The sequence below is a fragment of the Myodes glareolus genome, chromosome X, assembly GCF_982192425.1.
Source record: "Myodes glareolus chromosome X, mMyoGla1.1, whole genome shotgun sequence".
Taxonomy (NCBI): Eukaryota; Metazoa; Chordata; class Mammalia; order Rodentia; family Cricetidae; genus Myodes; species Myodes glareolus.
This window is the reverse complement of record NC_142053.1, coordinates 24,023,960-24,035,435: the sequence shown is the minus strand read 5'-3', so window position 1 is coordinate 24,035,435 and position 11,476 is coordinate 24,023,960. Positions and strand designations below refer to the sequence as shown.

The window sequence follows — 11,476 nt, the reverse complement described above, 5'->3', positions numbered from 1 at the left end:
TGCTCTGGAGACTAAATTAATTCAGGCAAATTTCCTGGAGAGCATGCTGATAGCTCAGGTGAGAATAGTGAACCTAAGTGTAGTCTGGAAACTTCGCAGGAGTTACACACTAGGATGTGCCCATGACTCAACTGAAGCTAAAGAGTGGAGGCAGAGAAAGCCATAGAGACCTTTATACAATGACCACTCAAACCAGAATGCTGAATGCCCCAGATAAACTATGTACATGTAGAAACGTTAGTAGTCATGTATGGACCTTGAAATTCTAAATATCTTACTTGGCTTTTTGTTTATTTGTTTGTTTGTTTCTTGAGACAAGGTTTTTCTGTGTAACTCTGACTGTCCTGGAACTAGCTCTTGGAGACTGGGCTGTCCCTGAACTCAGAGATCCACCTGACTCTGCCTCCTGAGTTCTGGGATTATGGCTGTGCGCCACCACTGCACAGCATATCTTACCTCTTTAGGTAGTTTACTTAGAAATTCCCTCCCTATCTACCTTCCTCCTCCCTCCTTCCACTGCTTCCTTTTTTCCTTTCTTCCTAAATATTAGCTTTCCTCAGAATATTTACTGACTATGCAGAATGTCTCAGTATTAACTAACAATACAATCAGCATAGACATCACTCTTACTATCACAGGGTTGGCAATTTACAGTGTTACTGTTTCTCTATCCTATATACACAATACCCTACTGCTCACATTTCTTACTTTTCTTTAACTTCAAGTATTTAATATTTTTTCAAAAGAAGAGATCTATTTTTAGACTGTAGAAGACCAGACTGACATACAAAGACAAATAGAACCGAGGCACCACTGGCTGGGCCCTGCAGCTTGAACAGCTCAAGGCCTCCCCTGCTTTCTCTGCTAACCAACATTGTGGAGAGGAAGTGAGGTGTGCTTAATTAAGACAAGGGAGCATAGAGCAAGCAGCATCACAAAGGAAAATAAATAACAAAACAAACATCAAGAACAAGAATAGAGAATAGAAACAAACAAACTATTTCTTAACGTGAGTCTAGAAATACACAGCAGTGTATTTTTTTCTTTGACTTTGGATAATATATTCTCTCCCACTGCATTTAAAAAAGCTTCTTTTAAAAAATGAATTTAGAACTCCAACATTAGAACCTAATAAGTACATATGTGGTCCATCACCAGTTTATCTAAAAGAGAAATTAAAATAGGTCTGTTTAATTCCCTCTAGCCTCAATCCTTGTTAAAAAAAATGAGAGAGAGAGAGAGAGTGAGAGAGAGAGAGAGAGAGAGAGAGAGAGAGAGAGAGAGAGAGAGAGAGAAATACTTCAGTTGCTGACAGTGGCTCCCAAGGATTTATTTTTAATTATTTATTTATTGTTATTTAGCATGCACTGGTGTTTTGCCTGCATGTGTGTCTGTGTGAGGATGTTGGATCCCATGCAACTGGAGTTACAAACAGTTTTGAGCTGCCATATTGGTGCTGGGAAATGAACTCAGGTCCTCTGGAAGAGCAGCAAGTGCTCTTAACCACTAAGCCATCTCTTCAGCTAAATCCTGAAGATTTATAGGAGAAGAAAAATAAAATCAGGTACCCTGTCAATATGGACTGGAATGGAGTCTGGGTCTTAGGCATCATGAGGCATGTACCATCTGGTGTGCGCCATGGGGCAGGATGTGGGAACTCGGGCTGTCTTGCTTATGGAATACAACATCTATTACAGATTTTCAGCCACTTATTCATGAGCACATCAAAAGGGTGTTAAGTGTTGACTGGCATGGGGAATACAAGAGCAAATCCAAACATTTCCTTTCACTTTTTCAAACTCAACAAACATGATTTCCATGAGTTAACAACCTCCAAAGGGGGCAATAGACATCAGTCACATAGACAATAATGTTGAGAACAGAGCACGAGGCCACTGCTGATGGAGTTTTTCACTCTATAAAAGTGCTTCTCAGCTGATTGGTATTTGGGGGTGAATAGGACCACATTAACTTCGTCAATGATTGCAAAGGTTACATCCAGAAAAAGGCAAGTCCAAGTTGCAGGAAATCAGTGAGCAGGCTGTAAAAGTAGAATTGAAAGGGATTCTAATTTTGATTTGTTTCGAATAATTACAGCTTATCAAACCCAGAATAGGTCTTCTCTCTCAGGAAATGGCTTCTTACTGAACCCATGGTTTTAGTTCAATCCCCAAAATGCTAGTTGTTCTAACCATCACACAATGCCATGGCAAGTGTACTTTCCACATAAAATAATAAAGAAATGAAGAGGAAATATTAACATTAATAACATGATTATTTTAATGTATTTTTGTATCGTACTTTAAATAACATTACAATGATATCTCATTAAAGCCTCACCATTCATTTTGTACATTTGTTATGGAAGATAGCATTATTTTTATTTTAATGATCAAGAAACTGTATCTCAGATAGGTTAAGGATATCACTCAAGGCCACACAGCTTCTAAAAGATCAACAGGAATGCAAAATTGCTATCTATACATTGGTTTTTGGGAAGGACTTAAGGGAAGATCTCTTCCCTTGGTTCAAGGTATAGATAAGTTGTTTCCTGACATGGAAGGATCAAATGGAGGGTCAGATTTTTAGGGAAATGGTTGATATTTACCAGTCTGGAACCCAGGGTAGTGCTATGTTCAATAAACCAGTCTAGGTGTATGTGAACCTTTATGTTGTCTGCCATTTCTATGTTAAACTTGTGTTCCCTGACATCAGTATGAATGCAGGATCAAGCTGGTGATTGACATCAAGGGTACCCTTCTTTCCATGCTGCATTTCCTCCATCTTCTCACTCTGTCTCTGTCCCTCTGAATGTCTTTATCTCTCTCTGTCTCTCTGTCTATCTCTGTCTCTGTCTCTCTTTTTTGTTTCTGTCTTTCCCTCTTTGTGTGTGTGTGTGTGTGTATGTGTGTGTGTGTGTGCGTGTGTGTGTGTGTATTTGTTTATGCTTGGATATGCATCCTAATTTTCATCCTTTGGCAACTGAACACACACTAATTTCACAACTTGCCGTCAAAAACAAGAAAGAAGATTAATTTGCTTGACTGACATCAATTTTTTCAATAGTCGCCCCAGCATGGGAGGATAACTTCTCCGTGATTGCAGATTCCGTGTGTGCACAGGCATGTGTGTGCATGCTTGCACACACATACACTTGCAACTCTGTAGCTCCATTTTAAAACTTCTTTTCTTTTGAATTTATTTTTCAAAGTTCTGCCTAATAATCATGGATTGTATCTAGAGGCCCACTCGCTAAAAGCAGGTTGAGTCATAAGCAGGTTGTACAAGTCCAGGAAACCTGCAGCGATGACTAAGAGGGTCATTATTTGATAAAAGGGGAAAAAATAGGTATTGGTTTGAAAGAAAGGCTGAGGGAGCATGGAGAACTTCTCAAACAAGGGAAAAAAACCACTTCGAAGCTAGCTGACAGGATGAGTGGGGGCTGGAGAGAGACAGTCTTGTGCAACAAGACTTGCTGCTGCGTTTTAATCACATCTCTATGTGACTGAGTTTTTTTCCTCTTTCTGGTTTTTTTTCATCAAACAGGAAAGGACACAGAGGGGATTCAACAGTAACCTGGCTCTTTCAACTTTGTACTTTACTCTGCCCTGTCCCTGCACGTTTTTAAATTGATGTCTGGAAATTCTTCTCGGCGTGAGTTCAAATAGATGTACACACTGTATACTTGCTCTAACCTTGTAAATATTGGCAGTTTAAAATTAAACTCTTGCATCATTCTTTGAACATCTTCAGTGACTGCCAGCAGGGTATGATCATGTTTTAACACACAGAGTCACGTATTAAAATATAAACAGCCACATTCATAAGTCAAGTGTTTACCACCAACCTTTGACAGTATTTCTGGAATGTATATTCATGTCTACTGTGTCGACAGCACTTTAACATATTTTTACACTCGAAAATTTTCTCTTGATCATCCTATTGTAAGTCATGACAAAAATATGCTTGTATAATATAAAAATGTTTTCAACAAAACGTGCTGTAGCCAGAAATTCCCAAAGTGTTAAACAACCACATAAGTAGCGGCTCTGTTACTAAGTGGCAAAGTATTAATTAGAACCCGAGACAACACCTCAGCTTCTATGTCTTATTTACTCTCTTCGGCTGTGTTCTGGAATCTCAGAGAGGAAAATGATGACAGTGTTACTCAAATTCAAGTGGCCAGATAGACCTTTCTCTTTGGAAGAAGCAATGTGTAAAAGAAGAGGCAAGAAAATAGAGCCAGAATAATTCCTCAACCCGAGTTACATTAATAGCAGATTGATTTTTCCAAAAACATCTGTATGAAAATTGGAAATTCTCCCTGTCTGTGTACCTGTAGGGCAAGGTGCCTCTAAATTGATACCATTTATATTTTAGACTAGAAAATTATGTGCTATTGGCATTGTCCTGTGTGCATTGTAAATAATTGAGCAAGATACTTGGCCTCTATCCATAGATGCCAGTAGTGGGACCCCTTCAGGTCTTGACAACGAGAAGTATAGGAAAATATTGCCCAACATTCTAGCCATATAAACCCAAGTTTGAATATTGGTTTCTTATCTAGCTTGTGAAGAATATAAAAAGTCGTATTTAATCAAGTATGGTATTTTAATTGTGTGAACAAAGGAAAATCTGGATAATTTGGTTTAATTTCCCTTTCTATATAAGAGGGAAGTTGTTGAGACCATGAAGAAAACCTTCTCAGAACTATTTGAACCTGTCTAAGCAGTGAGTCTTAAATGAACCCAAATCTAGAGTGGATAAACTAGAAATCATGCTACTTAATAATGTGGAAATGTTCTGCTGCCTATTACATCATTGGGTGATTCCACTACTATATCATATCATAAAGTATGCTTACATAAAGACAGTTACAGCATTATAGTATAATCTCATGGGACCACCACCATATATGTAGACTCCTACCTGCTGACTGAGTTGTCATTATGAAGCACAAAGAAAAACCATTGGGCTATACCACAGATGAGAAACAAATGGAAAAGATGAAGTTACTAGGAATAGATATCATAACTAAATATGCTTACTTTGTGTTAACTATGATACTAAGTGCTTTGCAAGGCCTACTGAACTGACAAATCATACTATCTCTGGAGGTAGGTAAACTTACTTGTTTGTTAAGGTAAGTTAAAATGCTGTAACAAAGACCTTAGAATAAATGGAAAAGATGAAGTTACTAGGAATAGATATCATAACTAAATATGCTTACTTTGTGTTAACTATGATACTAAGTGCTTTGCAAGGCCTACTGCACTGACAAATCATACTATCTCTGGAGGTAGGTAAACTTACTTGTTTGTTAAGGTAAGTTAAGATGCTGTAACAAAGACCTTAGAATAAACAGTATTGAACAAAATAGGAATATGCTTATCTGCATGATAAGACTCCTAATTATGGGTCTGCAGTCCAGGCAGTAGACCTCCCACTTGGGGGAACATTCTAGGAGCTCCGAATCTCATTCTGTTCATATCTCATTTGTTCAGCCCAACTGCGAAGGTGACCATGGATTTCTGATAGGCAACTATGGATATACTCAGCTACAAGAGGTCTAAGACCATTTTAAGTTTCAAGGTTTCATTTAATATCTTTAGTGTGCGTTTCATATGTGTGTGAGTCAGAGGAAAACTCCTGTTCTCTCCTTTTATAACAGGTACCAGGATTTATCTCAAGTTGACAGATTCAGAGGTCAGCACCTTTACCTGCGGAGCCATCTGGCCAGCCTGTAAATATTTTTTCAGTAGAACATAACCATCACCATCCTTCATTTTTTAACTATCTATACTGCTTCCTAAAGACCATAGCATTTGAAAAATACTTATGACAAATACTAAGGTTACCTCTCAGATCTTTAAATGTTACTTTCCAGCCTTTAAGAAAAATAAAAAGTTTTTAAATCCATGTTCTAGAAAAGTAAATGTAGACTTATTGATATAAGAGGTCTGTGAAACTTTCTAGTTAACAGATGGAGACACAGAGGCACACTGAATATAATGAAATGTTCCAGGTCCCATGTGGGGATATTCCTGAGATAGGAACATAACTCTGTTTCACTCAAAAGACAAAATCCTATTTATCCGATCATACTACCTCATCACATTATAAAGGAAACATTCATTCTGTCTTCTCTCTGCTAGGCAATATTCTAAGAAATGGGGATTCATTAATGAGTGAAAAAAGAGACATCTCTGTTTTTATGGATCATGGATTAGAAAAGCAAATTATTAAAATTCAGTTTAATGTATTAATATTATATGATGTGTGTGATAAGCAATACAAGCCAGCAACAAAATATGTTCAGGAAGAAGGGAAGGTGGCAGCAGAATTGGGTAAGGATTTATTGCTAAAAGAAATGGTTAATGGTGGCCTCAGGTTTGAAAAAAAAATCCCATGGTGAATGAGAGTCAGCCAAAGCGTTTGAAGAGGAGGCAGGAGCCTGTGCTGAGAACATCCAATGAAAACCCTGAGTTCCTCCTCAAAGAGGAGGTTGAATCAAAGGTCAGGAGCTGGACAAGAATGAGAGACAAAAGAACAAAGAGAGCAGTGTGGGTGTCCACAGCGTTTGTGTGTTGGTGGTGGGGGAACTGGTACAGAATGGTGATGGAAGAAAAAGTTAGCACTGCGGAGAGCTGGCCTTTTAATTCTTTCAGAGAAAAGGTTTCTAAAGTCCCTTTGCACAAAACCATAGAACACACATGCAGATACACACACATGTAAATTATAGTAGGCCTTATGTTCAATTGTATGGTGGAAAGGTCATGCCCATTTGAGTCACACAGAACTGCCCATAGCCACTCTGCTACATGGTCATTTGATGATCCAGGAAAATTGTTGGTATTGTTCTGACATAATTTATTGAATATGTTCTAAATGGCAGACACTTTATATACATGATCTCATTAAAGCCTCACAGAGTTGCATAAGCTTACATTAATGGCATTTGAAAATATGTTGAGGTTAAATTGAGTGTTAAAATTAAGTAGTGATGGCTAGTAGTTAAGAAGTAATAAAAGGATCTGTGAGATGGCTCAGTGGATTAGGGCACTTGCTGCTAAGCCCAATAACCTCCATTTGATTCCTAGACTCACGTGGAAAAAGGAAAGAACAGACTCTCACAAATTGTCCCCTCATTTGCACACATGAACTATGGTACAGTTTTAGACACAATAAATAAATAAATTTAAGCAAAAATTTAAAGTGGTAAAAAACAAGCATTTTTCTTTCTGTGCATTTATACTACTTTTTAAATTTTCGCTATGTAGTGATTAGTAATGATGGTTAATCTTTCCATGGGAATACTTTCTCAATACTTTTTCCAGGTAAACAAAAATATTTAATGCTCATTTAGTATTGTTATGTGTCAGGCACTCCCCTAATAATATGTATTTCTCAAATAAATCAACCAAGGCTCAAGAGAGGTCAAGTAATTTGGCTGAGGTTAAACAGTCAATACATTGAGAAAGTGAGATTGGGTCCAGACAGTGTTGCTTTGAAGGTCATGTGCTTCAGATTATCCCAACACTGCCTTCTCAAGCAGACCAGGAACAAAGATGAAGAAATAGATCAGCTGCTGATACATATGGGAAGCCTATTTATTTAGATCTGGTGACCTGATAGTCATTTTCTTCAAATGTCAGGCAAGTCCTGTGGAGCAATATTCCAATTGACTGACTTCATAAACCAAAATTTGAAGTGAGAACGAAGATTATATATGTGCCTTTTCTCTTTGAATGTGTAATTGCATCAAAATGTGTGTGTATTTGTAAGTGCATGCATGCATGTTCTTGTTTAGATATGTGTAGTATGAATCTAAGTGGTGGTTTGAAATACCATCTTCTAGGTTTCCTTCCCAAGCCTAAATTCCAGCATTTTCTGAGGCAATATTTAAAAATAAAAATCCTTGGCTTTGGAAGTGAGTGTAATAGGGGTGCATTGTATGAAATTCCCAAATGACTAATAAAAATATTGTATTAGGGAAAATAAAATTCTTTGTTCTCCTTTAGGGTAAACACCTAGTTTCCTGCAACATACTCTCTCAAGCAACTGCTTCAGGGATGGCATTTCCAAACAAACATGGATGGTCCCATAGCAATGATGGAATGTTTCTCTACAACAGACATGGCGTTTCACTCTTTATTGCATGCTTTACTCAAGAAGGCCACAAATATGAACTGTTTTGATGGCCACCATTTCTTGGAATTGTTCATATCTAGCAAGTATTTTGCTTGTACATTTCTTCGGGGCAAGCAACAGATTCGAATCATGGTCGGTCTCTATGTATCTCCTTCGAATGTGAATTCGAGAGTATCAACTTGCTATTTTAGATTTACTGGCGTTAACCAGCTCACAGTTTAAATTTTTCCTTTAAGGTGGGGAACCCATTTTTATTAGGCGGTTCTTCCTCTTTGGAATCCTCATTCTTGGTTCATACTCTACTCGGATGATTGATCAGTTAATTTCTAGAGGCCTTTTCCAAAAGGCAAACTTAACTGGATCTGATAAGAACCAGAGTCAAAAAACCAGCCCCATCAGTTCAGATCTCTAATCACTGATAGACTTGGATCACATGGGGAATCTTATCTGTAGAATGATCTGACACACTGCAATGGAGAAACTAAGACTGTCTCAGGAACATATGTCTGCAGTGGGGCCAGGAAATACCACTATGGTGGTAACTGAGTTTTTTCTACTAGGGTTTGGAGACCTCAAGGAACTGAGCCCCTTGCTCTTCCTGGTATTTGGCATTGTCTATCTAGTCACAGTTTCTGGTAACCTTCTTCTTGTGGCACTAGTATGCACCCAACAAGGACTCCAGACTCCAATGTACTTCTTTCTAGCAAATCTTTCAGGCTTAGAGGTCTGTTATACATCCAACATTGTACCCCGGATGCTGGTGGACTTACTTCGGGAAGATAGGGCAATCTCCATGGTAGGTTGTATAACTCAGCTCTACTTCTTTGGGGCCCTGGGAAGCACTGAGTGTTATCTCCTGGCAGTAATGTCTTATGACAGGTATTTGGCTGTCTGCTGGCCCTTGCGCTATACAACACTATTACACAGAACCCTAAGTCTGGGGCTAGCAATTGGCTCATGGCTTTGTGGCTTCTCAGTGGCAGCTGCCTTCCAGGCTGCTATGCTATCTAGCTTGACTTTCTGTGGAGGCAATGAGGTTGACCATTTCTTCTGTGACTTGAAGCCTCTGCAGAAGCTCTCCTGCTCTGATCCCCACCTGGTTAACCTAGTCTGCATGAGTCTAACATCCTTGGTAACCCTGGTCCCCTTTGGACTAACTTTAGCCTCCTACTGGAAGATTCTTTCTGTGGTCTTACATATCCCTTCCATTGTTGGCAGGCAAAAGGCATTCTCCACTTGTTCTTCTCATCTAGTAGTCGTGACTTTGTTTTATGGAACTTTAATCTTGGTCTATGCTGTGCCCTTGGCTGCCCAGGTGCCAGCTCTCAATAAGACCTTCTCCTTGTTCTATACTGTTGTCACTCCGATGTGTAACCCTCTTATCTACAGCCTCAAAAACAAAGATGTCAAGGAGGCTGTGAGAAAATTAAGAATTCAATGGTATGATCTTAGCTTCACTTAAACAATCGAAATGATAGCAATCTGAAGCAAAACCAACCTTCCAATCAACAAGAAAGTCTTAGTAAGGCTAGCATAATAGAGTAGGTTATGATTATTGTAACTCCAAATATATGCTAAGCCCCCAAATCACTAGTTTAAGGATGAGTTTTTCCTTAATATACTTAGAATAATCTAGTTTTCCTTGAGCATATTTACACTGCAATAGGGAATAAATACTTGCTAGTTTATAGGAAGGAATGTGTAGTGAGGCACGTGATATGTAATTGATGCACCCAATGTTGCTAAGAGCACCACGTAGGAGACAAAAACGTTTTTTCTTATGTTTCAATAACCATTCATTGAAATGTAAGGCTAAAACAAGTTAATATGTACAATTAGTAAGTGTTAATAAAATTCAAAATGGATAGTCCATATTTTGGTTCTATTGAGGCTATAATGATTTTTTGTATCTTTTTATTCTTGGAAAACTTTGTATGTATGTGTGCTGAATATTGTCCATTTATACCCCATATGTCTCTCTCAACCCCTTTCTATTTTCTGCTGAAGTGCTTCTTCCCAACAAGCCCCCTGTTATTTATTTACTTATTTATTTATTGCCCACTGGGTTTAATTATATTTGCTTGCTTGCAAGAGTATGAATGGAGAAATGTTTGCTGGCAGCTTATCAATGGCTATACCACTGAAGAAAATGACACCCCTGTTGATACATCTGGCCAGACAGGTCGGTATTGCAGCATATAATGTTCAGAGCTACATGAGACCGTTGATGACATGCTAGTTATGGGGATAAGCAACTGCTTTCTGACTGAATATGAGGTCCATTCCACGGGATGAATTTTATGTCTGGCACACTAAACCTGGCAAAAAGTTCATGACTGAGAAAATCCTAGGAGAGGCCTATTGTTACCTAAATAATAATGCTGTGAAAGTGTCTTCAAAATATATATCTTTTTATCATTTTATTTTATTACTTAAAAAATACCAGTCCAAATTCCCACTTCCTCCTCTCCTCCCACTTCCCTCCCACTCCCTCCACACACCCTTCCCCCACCCCCTGCAATCTTAAGAGAGGGCAAGGCACCCTGCCCTATATCTGTAGATTTGTGTTGCTTCCAACGTTGATTTGAGAAAGTTGTTTTTGAAGCGGGTAGTGGTTAATACGGAGCCACATTACTGTTTATGGGAGCTAAGAAACTGGGAGTACTCAGCCATAGATGTTGGGACATCTGTTTTACCCCCCAACAAGGCTTAGGGAACAAACAGAAGAGTGGGAAGAAAGAATTTAATAACTGGCTAATGAAGAAGAGAGCTGTGAAATGTGGACTTTTGTCATGGCATGAATGCTGCACATATCAATTCACAACACTTGTGCTTACCTACACACAATCTGCATACTATCGAGCCCATCAAAATTTCAGCACGAATTTGGGAGGAGATCCCAAGGCTCCACCCTTGGTAAAGAAACTATTGACAGTAGAGGGTTATTAAAGGAGGGAAGGTCACTTTTTTTTGACACATAACTGCTAGTAAGTTGCCCATGCCTCAGTAGGAGCCCCTTCCCATACACATAAAGACAACAGAGGGTTAATTGAATGCAGAGGGTTATCAATTAAAAAAAAAGGAATGCCAGCTGGGAGGGAGACAGGATGGAGAGAACTAGGTAGCATTGTTGGGGGAAGATAGGGATAGATGACTATGATCCAAATGCCTTCTATAAATGCATGAAAATTTCAAAGAATAAATAAACATAGTATAGTTTTAAAATGAAGAGAATAGCCCTCTCCCAGCATCCACTAACTGCTCATCATCTCCCAGTGATGGTGGGACTTTATTAGCCCCTCCCTAATTTATGTTGCAGCTTTGA

At 38.6% G+C, this 11,476-nt stretch overlaps 1 protein-coding gene across 1 annotated transcript; it reads left to right on the top strand.

Annotated features, from left to right (window-relative positions):
• The first annotated feature begins 8,653 nt into the window (after positions 1-8,653).
• Positions 8,654-9,613, top strand: LOC125410678 (olfactory receptor 10C1-like). The gene has a single exon (XM_048450311.3). The coding sequence runs from the start codon at positions 8,654-8,656 to the stop codon at positions 9,611-9,613; it is 960 nt and encodes a 319-aa protein (XP_048306268.3).
• The last annotated feature ends 1,863 nt before the right edge of the window (positions 9,614-11,476 follow it).